Genomic DNA, 15,534 nt, shown 5'->3' on the forward strand with positions numbered 1-15,534 from the left:
ATAACCACTACACCAATACAATTGTAGTTCTTCATCATTTGCTCTGCACTTGGACGTCATAACATTCTCCAAGGAGTATTCCTCCTTCAAAGTAAAAAATGAGAGTTTTGAGTCACTATGATTAGGCACCAATTGGGTACATATATTGGCCCAGTCCATCAGAGCTTTATAACCTCAGAGACTGTGGCTCGGTCCCAAAGAGGGAGACTCTCTCAGATATGATAAGTTTCTGTCGGAATCTCCAGTGCCTACTTAGGTTAAAAAACATCCAATATTACCTATTGAGCTCAAAATATCCTATTTGAGGCTCACCCTTAATTCCATATCTAATTTCAACAACACGCCTACAGAATTAAATCACAAGATTAAAATTGACAACGTTTTTCAAAGTGAATCCGCAAAAGCTTTCCGAAGCTATTAAGAGGAAACCATTGACAGGAGCTTGAACATCTCTTCGAGGCACTTGTTGACTGCTAAGTTTCATTCTTGTGAAAACACTAATAGAGGGAAAACACACTCGATGCCAAGTGGTAACCCCGTGGAGTGAGTTGGAGAGAAAGAGTCTGGCATATTTGAGAGGTGTTTGCGACGTAATTGGTTGTACAGCATGGAGAGGAAGATGCCATTAAAAACTGATTGAATTTAATAAGTTGACAGGAGAGATAAATGGCTGTAGTCTGCTTCAAGCAACGGAAGAATGTGACTTTGCGAAAACCGCCAAATTCAATTTAATTATCCTTTCCAGGCAGTTTCCATGAGATTTTGAGTAAGACCAGATTGAAAGAACTATTAACCGCCATATTTTGTTAGCCTGAGTGACAGTTAGTGTGAGAAAAATGTCGTTAAGTGTCACTCAAATGAGCAGTTTTAGTCACAGTGACCTGCGACAGGCCCAATTTGATGAGCATTTGCAATTAAACCAATCTGCAGCCAACTTCCAAACATAAGGATCACATGTTTCGTTGCTCCGCCCCAGGCCATTTGTCGAGTAGCCAGGGTGCCCTTTTGGATGATGCAACTGCTGATTTTCTTTTACCTCAACAGTTGCCCTTCATTCAGTCACACATTTGCTACATACCTGAATCACGACGACATCTATTTACTTACCGACTCTTTCTGTTACTGGACTTTTTCTTCCTTCTTTTGGGAGAGGGTGACCGCGAGTGCGACGAGCTTGAGTCTCGCACCAGACTGAAACAAGAGGAAATGAAATGATTAGACTTTCAAATGTAGGCACGGTGTTTTACGGATGCAGCTCTCTACTAAAGCGCAAACAAGTGAGCGATTGTTGCTACTGCAACCTGTGATCATAAATATAATTGGTGCCCTCTGCGAGAAAATACTCTCCTCTGCAGGTAAAACCAGTATGGCTGGGTTTGATCAGTGGATGCTTTTTGCAGGTACCTCCAACGACTACCACAAAGGAGGTAGTTTTGTTGTATTCAATCAGGAGTTAAAGTGGCAGCGACATAAAAACTGCTGTTTGTACGGCGCCAAAGGGCAGTCAAGTACATCCAAAGAGTGTCCCAAGCTATCAAGTATTCTGCATGGCTGCCTGATCTTCATGGCTCCTAATGCCAAGACGCACCCCCTGGGGCATACTTGATGGGTTTATCATCGATTTCAAGTACGGACTGAACAGGTTTGTGTCATATTAGTTAATAGAAAATCAGTTCATGTCTATCACTCCATGGGTCAAATGTGATGGAATTTTTAGAGACGATGTCTAGACCACTCAGGGCAGATTTTTAGAGGCAGCCAGGGCTGTTGCTAATGGACATGGGGAGGTGGGTGGAGGGCAGATGCCCCTCAGATGTCATCAATCCCAAAAGGAAAGCCATGGCCTTGAGAGTTATTGAGGAATAGGACGTTTTTTTTCATGTAGGACTTAAGGCAACCCAAGACCTAGAAACGATCCAAAATTACAAGCAACTAGTAAAAGCTGAGGAGTGTGGGATGTTATTTCACCAAAAAGCAAGCTCTTGAGCTCCCCAGTGAACTGGTTGAAGTAGAAATCAACCCCAATGACATTCAAAGTGCATGAATTTTGAAGACTTCTGCTGTTAAACTGAATTCAAAGAGGCTATCTGCCGTTGGCCTTCGAATCCTGTGACTGTCAAGGTAAACCCCCCAAGTCACATGCAAACTGGTCAAAGCGGCAACCCTTCAAAATCTGTGTGTCAAACAACTCAAACAAGCCACCTTTTAAGTAAGATCAAACATTATCTTTACGAATGTGGCCAAAGGATGAGTTCCTTGCAAGAGGCGGTTGTAGCAAGGTCTCAAACAGATACAAGGCTGAGCCTCAGACTCAAGTGAGGCTTCAGGTTCAAGTGCTTGAATAAGAGCTCAAGTTGACAGTCAGAGTAGGAATCAAGGATTTTGTCGGTCACACTTACCGACCATGACAGACTAAATTCAACTTTTGGATTTAACATAAAAACAAAAAACCTTTTGACCAGAAAGAGGAGTCCTTGATTAACTCTTTCAAATCATCTTGTAGACTGAAGAAGAAAGAACTAATAAACACTTTCAGAATTCTTCCTAAAACAGCCCAAGTCCTTGATGAAGGGTAGCTGATGCAGATCAATTCCACAAACATGTCTTAAGGTTCCACAGACTCTTCTTTGATAGCATTCCATGCAACAATGAACCATTAGTCTGCTCGCGCGAGGATAGGAAGTTTGAGTGCCCAGTATAAGTACCTCTACCAGACCAACAAAAGATGTTATTTGATGTCAATCTTGCCCTTAATGGACCCCAGATAGCTTCCCTTTTACGAACGAGGAAAAGTGCTTCCTGAATGAGAGCTTTTGGATTTGGTCACCAAAGTTTCGCAGCAGTCACTGGTGTACACATTGCAAATCCCACATTCCGCTGAAAGCCACCGAGACTCAAGGGCGCTCCAAAGGCGCTGACCAAAAAACTGCAGTAACAGCAGCATCAAAATACTCGAAGGTCGTCAGCATTTGAGAATGCCACTTCATTTGCAGCTTCTCAATTTTAAGTATGAATTCATTACAGTAAGAGATATATCCGATTCCAATATGAAGTAGTGTGATACCCCCATAAAACTATCTCGGTCAACAAAAGGCAATTTTCGCAATCTGTACGAATAACAGAGTATGAAGTTCTCTGGTGTCATCAAGTCCTATGTTCAATCACTTAGGCTCATACATCATCTATTTTCCAGGAAATTTGTCAATAAAATGCATTTGATAATTCTTTCATACTTCATACTTTGTTGTCAGTAGCTCTTCGTAAGATTGAAAATCCTGCCTATTGCAAACTAATTACTAGTCCAACTTCGCGCAAAACCGGACTATTCATTGCCAAGGTCATCCTATCTCATACTACATTTTCGAATTTCAAAGCTCAGCTATTCGTGAATTCCAACAACCACAATAAGATATATCTATTTTCAATATGCAATCTGCCATCCATGGGGAGCACCTCCACCACAGTGACTATAGAGTTGTAGCAATTATGAATGGAAGAAACTACGTAAGACTTGTAAATTTATCGTTTATCTTGAAAATTTAGATTTTGAGGATGGCTGTTAGTCTCGAGGAACATTCATCTCAACCTGTGGAAGGACCTCAATAAGGATACTGGCAGTGTGTAACGACAGAGTTCATACGGCGTATGAAGAGGTTACAAACGAAACGTTACAAAATGGCGTCTTTCTGGCAATGAAGTTCAGTAAATAGTGCTTTATATTTAAATTGTACCAGTTAAGAAGTCCAATCTAGCCACTTATGATTACGCCTTAAGACATGTGAGATAGGGTTTGGGCCTCGCAAATACAAAGAAGTTGGCCCAGGTCAGTGTGAGCATTTGGGGCTGGGAGATTCAAACTAAACCCACTATTGTAGCAGTTTGTAGCAGCGGTGAACTATGTGTCGCAAACAAACTTATATGTGTAAGCATAAATGAGGCATACGGATGTGACAGACTTCCTGTTTCCTGTGATAAATATTGCATCTTGTTGAAATAAGCTTACTTGTCTGCCATGTGCTTTTATTGAGCAGGGATATCAAAGTGATCGCATTGCTACCAATATTCTGTCAAAAATCAGCTCCTTTTGCAGAACTCGGGTACAAAGTTAGTATGAATTCTTGATTCCTTTGTGTATATAATCAAACGTACGAAATAAAATGCATCAGCACTTGAAACGAACAAAGTCCTTTACAAAATGATGCAATACATTTAGAAAAATCCAATTGATACATCTAACACCTTAGATATATAACTAGACTGAAAGTAAGATGTTTCATCTAAGAAGGAATGCTGCCGCAAGCAAAACGATACAAGAAAAAATCCTACCAGTATGATATAGATTATTGAATTTCTGTGTAGATCCGGAATAGATAATCGAATAAGATCTATGGCACGTGTCGGTCTGATGGAGTAAATTTAATACTCATAGGTAGATAGAAATATTCAATAACCCTGTCTACCTTACATAGAGAAATCAACTGACATTGGAAACGAAGTGGGTTTTTTCATGTATCGATATCAATTTTGTACAAAATGGGGATGATGAAGTAGGGGTGAAGCATTTTTTATGTATCGCTTATTTCTCAAGACAGCTCAGGTAGGCATCAAAATACGTCCAAAATCCTAGGCTGACAGGTGTTGATTTGCACATTTAGTCGACCCAAGTTCGGTGATAATTCCTTAAGCTCAACACAAATCATGATAGCTTCAAAACCGATCAATTCACACTACGTTTCAAGGTGTCTTCTACTGTTCTGTCATGTTTCTTGAAGCAATACTAGACAGGCTGGCTTTAGTTACAGGTTTTGTTCCATAATGTATGTATTGGACTGCAACAGAAAAGAAATAATTGCACACCTGCACTATGTGGAAATGGTCATAGCTGGCAGGTGCCGATGAAGTGGGGTTGTTTCAGTGCCAACGCATGGAGATGAAACACCATTATAATGGCTGCCATCAACATGTATTGTAAGCTGTTCTAAACAGCTATTTTCACCAGTTTTGGACAGAGGGGCATGTTTCTTAAAGTAGCAATAGTAAAACATCGAAGAGATGAGTGCACAGCAGTATGGCGGTCATAGCTGGCTGGTGGAGATAAAGTCAATGAAGGGTTGTTTCAGTGCAAATGTGGTGAGACATCATTAAGATGGCTGCCATCAACTTTTCTTGTAAGCTGTTCTATCCTGAGCTATTTTCACCACAGTCTTTGACAGAGGGGCATGTTTCCTTCCGTAGAAATAGTAAACATCAAAGAGATGAGTGCACTCCATCCACTGTCATAGCTGGCAGGTGGGGACGAAGCAAACAAGGGGTTGTTCCAGCGTCAATGACACGTGACACGATCCCTATCAAAAGATCACTGCCTCGGCCTGACCTTTCAGGCAGATGATTTCAATCTATTCTTACACAATCTCAGACAGCCATTATTCATTCATTAAGTACTAAAAGTGCTGTTTAAAAGGAAACAAGAGCTCATCAGGGAAAAGACATAGCCAGCAGGTGGCGTGAAATGAACAAGAGGTTGTTTTTCATGTCAAATGCGATGTGACACTGTCAGTATCCAAGGATGAGTGCATGTGTTGACTGGGTGCTTCTGAGAATGAAGAAATAAATGCCTTCGGCCAAGTTGTTGTTAATACATCATTATCTAGAAGACAAACTAAAGTTAAATTCTCTACTGTGAGGGGAAGACCTAGACACAGTATTGATTAATCAGCAAGATGAGAAAACTTACCAAGACCATGAGGAAAATTGATAGGCAGACGCATGATGAAAAAAAACATCATTTTGATAAATCCTGTCTAGATCTACCATGTCCACCACAAAACCCAATAAGATAGTACAACTACAGAGAGATAAGACTTGGCTATTGGATCTTGGTTATCTATCCTCTCCCCAATCATACTGCCTAAGAAACCAAAATCATTTGTAATCTTTACATTTTGAGTATCGAAAATCCATCATGTTCAGGATGGAAAAGTTCATGAATCTTCCAATAACTGAACGATATTCAACTTGTCCCGCGCTCAGGAAGCCGTCACAAAGGTTTTCCTAAGGTGAAATCATGGAACGTACATGGCAAGGCTATCACAGATATTGATAACCGATACCGATGGATAAGCCACAGGGCAGCTTTACGTCTAATTTCCCTGGAATCCTATTGTACATTTCTAAAAGGTGAATGGCTTCAGGCTAAGAAAAGATTATCTGGCTGTGATAGAATGTACACAGAAGGAGGGCATAGTAGAATGAAATACATTGAAATCATTTCACTTTTTTCACTCCCACTGCGGGAAAGCTCAGCCCCAGTGGGCACTTGGTATCTCAAATTATCCACTCCACTCATATATGCACAGTCATACACCATACTAAGAAACCCACTTTTCATTAATCTTGTGACTGGAAAGAAATGATGTCAACACGGTATCCATATTGATGTGATTTACATGATTTAGATTTTATGTTCACATCACAATATTCATTGTAAATTACACAGCTACAGTGACACTTAACATCGAATTTATTACTTAAAGCGGTATGCCATTCGCAACTATTGGTGGCCCAGGAAAATAGAAATGCAGTAATACAAAATGCCGTAGCACGTTTATTATGGTTACGAATTAGCTGAAACTTGGTATTCATAGTATTTGTTTATCTCTCTACATAGGCAATGCTGTTTATATTTAGTACGTACATGTATTTACGCAATTTCAAATTCAAATTCAAGCACAAATTTCTAATTTTTAACCAACGGGTCGACATGATAAAGATGTCCCTATCACTGTTTACACATGTACAGCCACAGCAAATTTAAAATGGTATTTTCTACTTAAAACCCTCATAAGATGCAAACTGCCTGCAGTTGTGATTTCATCGGTATAATGGTTATCGACCTCCATTTATGCTTGGAAGCAAATTGGCTACCTCTGCTATTTTGAAATCAGTTTATCAATAATTGCAGCGTGCTGCATAACCGTCACTAAAGTACCTTTAATATTACAATCCACCCGACAATGGACTGATTGTAGACGCTTTTCGCTTTTCAGAAAAGACCAAATGTTTTCCATGTACGAGCATGTACATACACAACCTTTTCCATGTACGAGCATGTACACATACAATGTTTTCCATGTACGAGCATGTACACATACAATGTTTTCCATGTACAAGCATGTCCATACACAATGGTTTTCATGTATGAGCATGTACATACACAACATTTTCCATGTACGAGCATCTACACACAAAATGGTTTCCATGTACAAGCATGTACACACACACACACATAACGTTTTCCATGTACGAGCAAGTACATAAACATCTTTTCCATGTACGAGCATGTACATTCACATACATGCCATCCTTCAAGTGCTAGAAGTGTTAAAATCATCATCATTCTCCGTAATGGCGTCTCGTGACACAAACTAACGTGCCTTAACAGGCAACATGTCAATTTTTCATGCATAACCCATGGGACTTCTAAACTCCATTGATTTTCACAGTGAAATATTGGGGAGTAAAATTCAATACATTTTCCATTAGGAGCAAGTGCTAGTGTGTGCCCTTATCTATGATTACAGCCATGTAAGTGGATTTGGACGAAAACTACACCGACACATGGCTTCAAACGAATGCTTTTCAGCTCAGAAAAAAATTAATCCAGTTGATGTATATATCTACTTTGGTTGACTTAGCTATATAGGCTTTTTTAGGATGTGTATCTCACTTTATATGTGTACAGCAACATGCATTGCAACTTTCATAGTTTTTGCCACTCCAGACATCAATTGCATAAAGAGGGCGCTGCGTTCTCAAAGCAAATCCTCATCATGGTTGATAGTACATTCCTTTCGAGAATAAATAATCTGAGGAAAACATCTAAAACATGTGAATTTTCTATGACAACAGATACTCTCCCATACTTATTTTAGTATTACTGCAGGCACCTGGAAATAACGCCTACTGTACGCCTCCAAAGGAATGCAATTCGAAAGAAGTCATTCTCCCTTTATCTGAGAAATTCAACCGATGTCGCTATGGTCATAGTAAGACATGTTTGTATCAGCCTCGAGGCTATTCACCATGTTTCATCATCATAACAAGCAGCCAGAGGCCATTAGAAAGTAAGCAGTCTAATTATATACTGATTAATGGGCAAGTCACAACGGTAGCTGGACGTAATGGCCATCTTCTCAAAAGGTTAAGGACCATTGATTTTCAAACGAGAGGCAGAACATGGGAAGACCATCAAAGGGTGTGGATACAAATATTGAAACAAATCAATTTCACTGGAGGCTGACAAGGCAAAGTATTGATGACGGTTGTCGTCAACTTGAGTCTGCCAAGTATGCACTTGGTATCCTGGTTAAAAAAGTCAAACTCTTGATTCTATAGGGTTGAGGGTGTGAACTCCTGTCTCTCCTTAAAACCAGTAAACATCACTGTAGAGGTTAGGGCACATTCTTCTCTGCATGTTGCGATAACCAACAACACTTCATCACTCCCAAAGGGTAGAATGTCGACAAGAACATGTATGAAGTCTTACGCCATTTCCCGAAATTAATTGGACTGCGAGCGCAGGTCACCAAGGGAACAAGAGGAGATGAGACGTCCCACCGAACCTGGAGGTTTCAGGCTGTAGCAGGGATGCTGATGATGCGACATTGTTTGGAACAAGTTCAAGTTCTTGTTCTAGTTCTCTTCTACACTTGGATGCGTCATCACTAAGGTCTAGTGGCTCTCAGCTAGCAATCAAGATGCCTGTTCACTACAACCTTGTTTATTTGTTACCTGAGCTAGAAGAAAATAGAATGATCACAAATGGCATAGACCTTTAAGATCAGAAGATCTGAGAAATCCAAGTGAAATCGGCTCATGAGCGAATCACATTGCCAATTCTGTTATAATACAGAATGGATTTTGTTTCTGTTGGCCTTAATGTCTCTGCAATGTGCCCTCGTGATTTTAACTTTTTGCTCAGTTGCACATGCCACCGTTGACTAAAATTGTCATTTTGCTATCTCCCAGTATCAATCATGCACATCTCCCTCGTGACATCGAGGATATCGCTGGGGTATGGATCTATTAATGACGGCAACAAAATCAAAGTGACACTTCCGAGCGATCATTTGATGAGCGACGGCCCAGATAAAGAAAGGGAATTATTGAATTTTGATTCCTGTAGGAACGCTTCGAAGTTGGAGAAGATTAATTTGGTTGGGGTCTACTTTCATCATGAGGTCATTTCAAAACAAACTGCACCAGGGAATTTCTTGTCTATTATATTAAAATGGCTGGAATAAAATGTACTCTTGTATTGCCTTTCGTACAAGATGACAGTAGCCTAATTCAACGTGGTTAGATGGGGTGACATGGGCTAAAATTCTCATAGTTTGACTGAATAAGATTCTGGACTTTGGGGCAATTACACCCTCAGGGCCATTTTTCCTCACTTTGTATTACTGTGTGTAAGTTAGCTGGTGTTGCATTTGCTCAAAATGTATGAAAACGATAGGGTAGTTCACTTGAACTTGAACAAAACCTTCAGTGCATTATTGCATTACTGACCTGATGACCTAAATAAAAGGTTCACCTGAAAACTGGCACTCGTCACTAGTGCAAGTTGTGCAATTTCAAATCACCTACCTGTATTTTTTTGGTGCTGCAGCCTTCGCCGCCTCTTCCTTTGCCTTTCGATTGGGATCAAGAGAACTCCCATCCTCAAAATAGTCACTGATGCCAAAAGCAGCCCGGATTTGAGCATTCTTTTCCTGGTTGGCTTCAGCGAGTTGATGAGTCTCTTTGGCTCTGCAAGACAGAAGCAAAGACACCATGAGTAAAAGAGTGAAATGATACCATAGGTAAACGGGTGAAATGATACCATCAGTAAAAGGTTAAATGATACCATGTGTAAACGGGTGAAATGATACCATAGGTAAAAGTGTGAAATGAACCATGTGTAAAAGGTGAAATAATACCATAGGTAAAAGTGTGAAATGATACCTTGGGTAAAAGGGAGAAATGACACCATGGGTAAAAGAACTGATATATCATTTAAGAAACAGTCTTGCCATTTTTAATGGCGGGGCTGACCAAAGTCATAGAAGTGGCAAACCTGAAACGATGAATCATTGAAGAAATAGCGCTGTTATTTCTAACAATTCTTCATGCTTTAAGTTAGTAATGACTTTTATTCTATCATGTATTAATGTTATGTTTTATTATAAATTGTAAAGCGCTTAGAAGTTTTAACAACGTTAAGCGCTATAAAAATGTTTTTAATAATAATTTAATAATAATAATGCTCTATGAAAGAGCTGCAGATATTTCTGAGGAATTCTCTTTCATCAAATATTCTAGTAGATATGTCTCTGAACATGCGATCCTGCCCCAGAGGGCAGAGGAGTGGTTACGGTAACTTAAGAATATTATTGATTTCAGTTGATCCAGAAAACCCATATAAGGCCCTAATCCTATTCTTGCAAAGTATAGATAACACACTGGAGGACAACATTTGCATAATCAGGTTCAAAAGCCAGAGATACGTTCTAAATCAGCTTAGTTCAGTTCTCAATCGGCTTCCAACCTTTGAAATTATCAACCAATCCGCCAATCTCATAACTTATATAGATATATGTCACTTGCAGTATTTATAGTCACGTCCTTGAAAAAACTTAAGAACAACAGGAAGAGCCTTTATTGCTGCGGGGTGCACATAGTACGAAAGTGGTGGCAGACATCCTGATGAAAGGACAGACGCGGCAGAGTTCTGATCAAGCTAGGAAACAGCAGGAGGATCAGAACAAGAATAGTACGGGCTTGAAGAGCACAGTCTACGCCACTAACAATAGCTAGATCCCTCAATGATGTGAGATATATCGAACACAAGCCGATCTATAAAGGAGAGAAAAAAACTGTTTTGTGACTGAGCTGGGCGATTGCAGGTGAATGATACACACTCTATGCCATCAACAAAAGCTTGATCCATCATGGATGCGGAGAAGCAGAGACAATGAGATATCTTGTGCACCCAATGATGAAAGGAGATATATCAGCCGCATTGTGATGGAGCTTTTAGCGATTGGCTTAGAGGACATTATAAAGCTTTCACCTACTTTGATGCATCTCTCAACTTGACCTTAGAATGTAGGTCAAGGTCGAACTGCTGTTTGATAATTCTTGATGTGAATAATTCCACTTTAATTTCTTTTGAACAAAACATGCATATTATGATATGAAACACACAGTATAATTCAATCATGGTATTGAGAGATGATTGAGAGAAGACCTTGCAACAAAATCATGCTGAATGTATGAAATTTAACAAAATCACAAAAGTAGATTATCTCCAAAGCTATAAACTATCACAAGTAAAGGAAACATAAATGCATTGATCAGGAAACAGAATATATTCTAAATTGAACATGCTTCTTCGCGAGAGAAAAACATGGGCCTTTCTTTGATCAAAATAGAGTTAGTATCAGCTTCAGGACGTATAAAATGTATTGCGTTTCAAATCGGGGGGGGGGGGGGGGGGAAAGTTTCAAAAGAAAAGGGGAAACACGAATAGACACACTCCTATTCCACTGATCTAGCTAAGCTCGTCTCTTCTTGATCTATGACCTTGTAATGCCACAGTCATATAATATTAGCTTTCATGACTAAAGTCATGAACTTACTTGAGATCAGAATACAAAAAGGAAACATAAATGCATTTCAAATGTAAAAAAAATCCCATATCATTGGAAATGTTCTTTGAAGATGAAAGAAATTGCCTTTCTTTGACTGCAAAGGAAATACAGGCAGTATCCGATTGTACAATGAAGCATGAGCTATGTGACCCCCCCAAAGTCTTAAAGCTTATGGTTTAAAGGGTAAAACCAGTTGTATTTACTTCGGCTTGTTGCTCAGAAAAATAGAAATGCAGTTAAACACAATGCTCTTAGGCAGTTATATGCATGCAAATTTGTTGACACTTGGTATTTATAGCATTGCGTTTTGTGTGACGACACTGTTGAAAATTATATTCAGTACAAATTTACACAATTTTAGCAAATTCAAATTCAATTGCAAATTTCAAGAATAACATCTGGTGTAGGCCTATAAGTCATGAAATAAGTCAAAGAAATAAGTGAGCCAAGGATCTCTTATTCCAAAAAAAATCACTAGAAAAAGGGAACATAAATGCAATATCTATGTAAGGAGATATCACGTTTCTTTGAAGAAAAAAGCGGCTTTTCTTTGCTTGAGAACACGGCGCCACTCACCAAGGATATCGAATTTGAAAGAGCTTGTTGAGATAATGAAATGGAGGAAGGACAACCGTTGGGTAATGAACCGTCAACAGACACCCATATGTGATTACATGAATCGGCAATTTTTTATTCATCAGGAAGTCAAAGACGGAAATGAAGGGAAGACTCTTTTTTTATCCATGAGGACTATCCTGGATATCGATATCAAACAGTCTGGGGTAAAGAGACAAGGTTTTTAAGTCCGACACAAATCTTGCACAGCATAGACATTGTACACCAAAAAAATTCTGGCAAAATTTGAATGAGGTCTTAATTTGTGTCAAAATATGGTAACAGCACCAGGCCTAACGAATTCTAATGGGAGAACACTGATATCAATAGAGTGTTTTGGTAAAAGCATAGGCCTCGAGAGAACTGCAACTACAAAAGTGACCAGTTTCTAATAAAACATCCTTTTCAAATACCAGTCCTTTGACACTCCAGATTCCCACTCAGTAAGTCACAAACCAAATCAACTGAAATCACATCCAGCAGATCCCATGCTCCGACAAAAGACACAAAACCTGAGGTCGATTCCCTATATTGGGTTTCTGCTGGGAAATTTTTTTATGCATTAGTGTTTTTCCGTTATAAGGATATCGTCTGACCTTTTGCATGTTCGGTCATCTGATATAAAAGGGAATGGCACAAACAGGGTATTAGATGAGAGTGCTGCTGTGAGAATCCTTCTGGACACCTAATGTGATGTATGATGCGGATAATAAGAAAGAATAACTGATTATTTTCGCATTTGGCCCGTTTTAAGCATTTGCATGCCAACATGTCCTTTTTTTCTCCATCAAACTCTCTGTTGCAGAAAAAGTTTTGTGAAGGAAGTAAAAGACGTTTTGCTCGCAAGAATTTGCTGCCTAATCCATTGCCTTGAATCTAGTCAGAGCCTTTGCCAACTTGCACGACAAAATTTATTGGGGATGTCTAACAAGAAAGACTGGAGACAGTAAAATGCCTCATCACACTCCAAAACCAAGTGCAAAATGGTAGCAACTGCTTTGAAGCACACTGATATGCCTCTCCGGTCACATTTCAACCAAGTGTAATGTCATCCTTACTACAATATGCTACTTTATGGCAACCACGTGTGCCAACTTTTCAGCAAGTTGAGGCTTCAGCGGCAGAAATACGATATGAAGTACAATATATGGTCCATCACCTACTTGAATGGTGACTTCAGTATTCAAGGAGTACCCTAGAAAAGTGAGAACTTAACAGATGCCAACACTGTTGTTTGGTGGTAGAGATGCCATGATTGGCAGAAAGTTGGACAGTTTTACCAAAAGTGAACTAGTTAGTCAGACATCATTCCAGACATCACATGGGTGTGTCATAATTTCTACCACTAGAATTCCTCTAAAAGCAGGATGGCATTGGCTTTAAGCTACTCAGGCGAGAATGAAACAAAATGTCATCAATTTTCTGATTAAGATTCATATTTCACCGAAAGATTGCCCAAAACATTTCAATATCCATTTTTCAGCAGATGTGCAATTGAGAAGAGAAATACACAAGAACTCCTTTTATGCCGATAAAACCGTATTACGTTTGTCGACGATAAAATAACCTTTAGCAGTTTGTTGTAACATTAGACCATGAGTGAAATAACCAATGGAAGTACACGCTTTAACAAATAAAGTAAAACAAAGCAGCATATGTTCTAGGAAGATGGAAAACTATCAGATCACTCAGAAGAGCTTGGCATTTGCATGAGAAAATAACAGGAAAACAATATTCAAGTGGTCTCTCGATACATAACCAATAAACGTTGCTGTGTAAACCGATGAATGTTGCTAGATTACAGAAAACAGAAAAATTGGTAGCATAGCATGACACATGGACGGAAAATAAAAGACACTCCATCATGTATTCCAACATATGTTTTCAGATAAACATGATAAATGTCATTGAAATGAAACTATAGTCGATTTCAAAAGATGACTCTTGGATATTTGGTACTGACACACCGAAAAAGCTGCAGTTGATCAAAACATTACATTTTATCTGGCATTTCAATGGCCGAAGTATCTCAAAATAGTTACTTTGCCAGATTCAGACTAAGCGTAGCTATGAACGAGTCTTTTGAAGCAAAATACTGGCAACTTTTCCCAGGCATTTTAGACTTTTTGGCAGTGGTGTAATTGTACTTGGAGGAAGGTGCAGATGTGAAACAGAAGGAGGAGGTTCAGAGAAACCCTAACATGTCTGTTTCTCTGGGACCTGTCTGGGATACAAGGCAACAAACACTGAATTCTCGCCGGCATGATTATGAGTGCCAGACACAGGGTTGTTTCAAGATCTGTTGGCATTTCAGCAGCCAAAATCATTCTACAATGCCGGCAACGCCACCTAGCAGGAGATATCTAACTATTTCAGAAATAAAATCCGTACATTAACTTGCAGCTTTTCACTTGATTAAGATCTCCTCATTAACAAAACAAATTACTGTGACAGGCACCTCTACAAAAGGCCTATTTTACATGTAATATGCCAAAGTGTAATAGATAGCTTTGACACAGAATCTTTAAAGTCATACGATAAGCTTTCCAAACAGCTCATAAACGCGGTGACAGGATTACCACCAAAACAACCTGACATTCCTCTTTGAGGTTAACCATGGTATCTTATATGGTCAGATGTTCAAAAGGGAAGTTAGATGAATTGTGAAGGGATTGCATTTCCAAAGTACATCTCCTGTACTGTGAAAGGGATCACATTTTCAAAGTGTAGCTGATAAACAAGCATCCTGAATGTAAACTCTTGATATTTCTATCAACAAAATAAATTTGAAAAACATTTCAGATCTTTCTGCACGATGATTGAATGATGATATTGATAAGAAACTTGATGATAATTTGATTAATCCTCGGAAATGAAATAGTAATTACTTCCTCCAAAAATAACCCTAAACAACTGAGAATATTTTTTACGGATGTAATATTTCCTCTTATCAGATTCATTTCCAGCACTGTTGCAAATATATCTTAAAAATTTTGACAAAAACATCACGAGGTGAATAACTCTTGATTACTACACACAAGGATGATCTCAGATGCAACAAAAGTCTCTTATTTGCACTGGTCATCGCAGGTACCTGCAACAAGAAACGGTGATTGCTGAAATCTGTGATCAATATCAAACCCAGCGGTAATCAGTTTTACCTGCAGACAAGCAATTTTTTCTTGCATAGTAGAGACACTTTGTGAACATTAATCTTGGCGATTTTAAA

At 39.1% G+C, this 15,534-nt stretch overlaps 1 protein-coding gene across 4 annotated transcripts in view; it reads right to left on the reverse strand.

Annotated features, from left to right (window-relative positions):
* Nucleotides 1-15,534, reverse strand: part of LOC135482750 (serine/arginine repetitive matrix protein 2-like) — a 190,817-nt gene that overhangs the window by 75,232 nt on the left and 100,051 nt on the right. For all 4 annotated transcript variants that reach the window (XM_064763091.1, XM_064763092.1, XM_064763090.1 and 1 more), the window contains 2 exons: nt 9,646-9,807; nt 1,108-1,191 (listed from right to left, as the gene is read on the reverse strand). In XM_064763091.1, coding sequence (XP_064619161.1) covers nt 1,108-1,191; nt 9,646-9,807 — 246 coding nt within the window. The remainder of the gene's footprint in view (nt 1-1,107; nt 1,192-9,645; nt 9,808-15,534) is intronic.

The sequence above is a fragment of the Lineus longissimus genome, chromosome 2 (assembly GCF_910592395.1).
Source record: "Lineus longissimus chromosome 2, tnLinLong1.2, whole genome shotgun sequence".
In the NCBI taxonomy this organism is placed as follows: Eukaryota; Metazoa; Nemertea; class Pilidiophora; order Heteronemertea; family Lineidae; genus Lineus; species Lineus longissimus.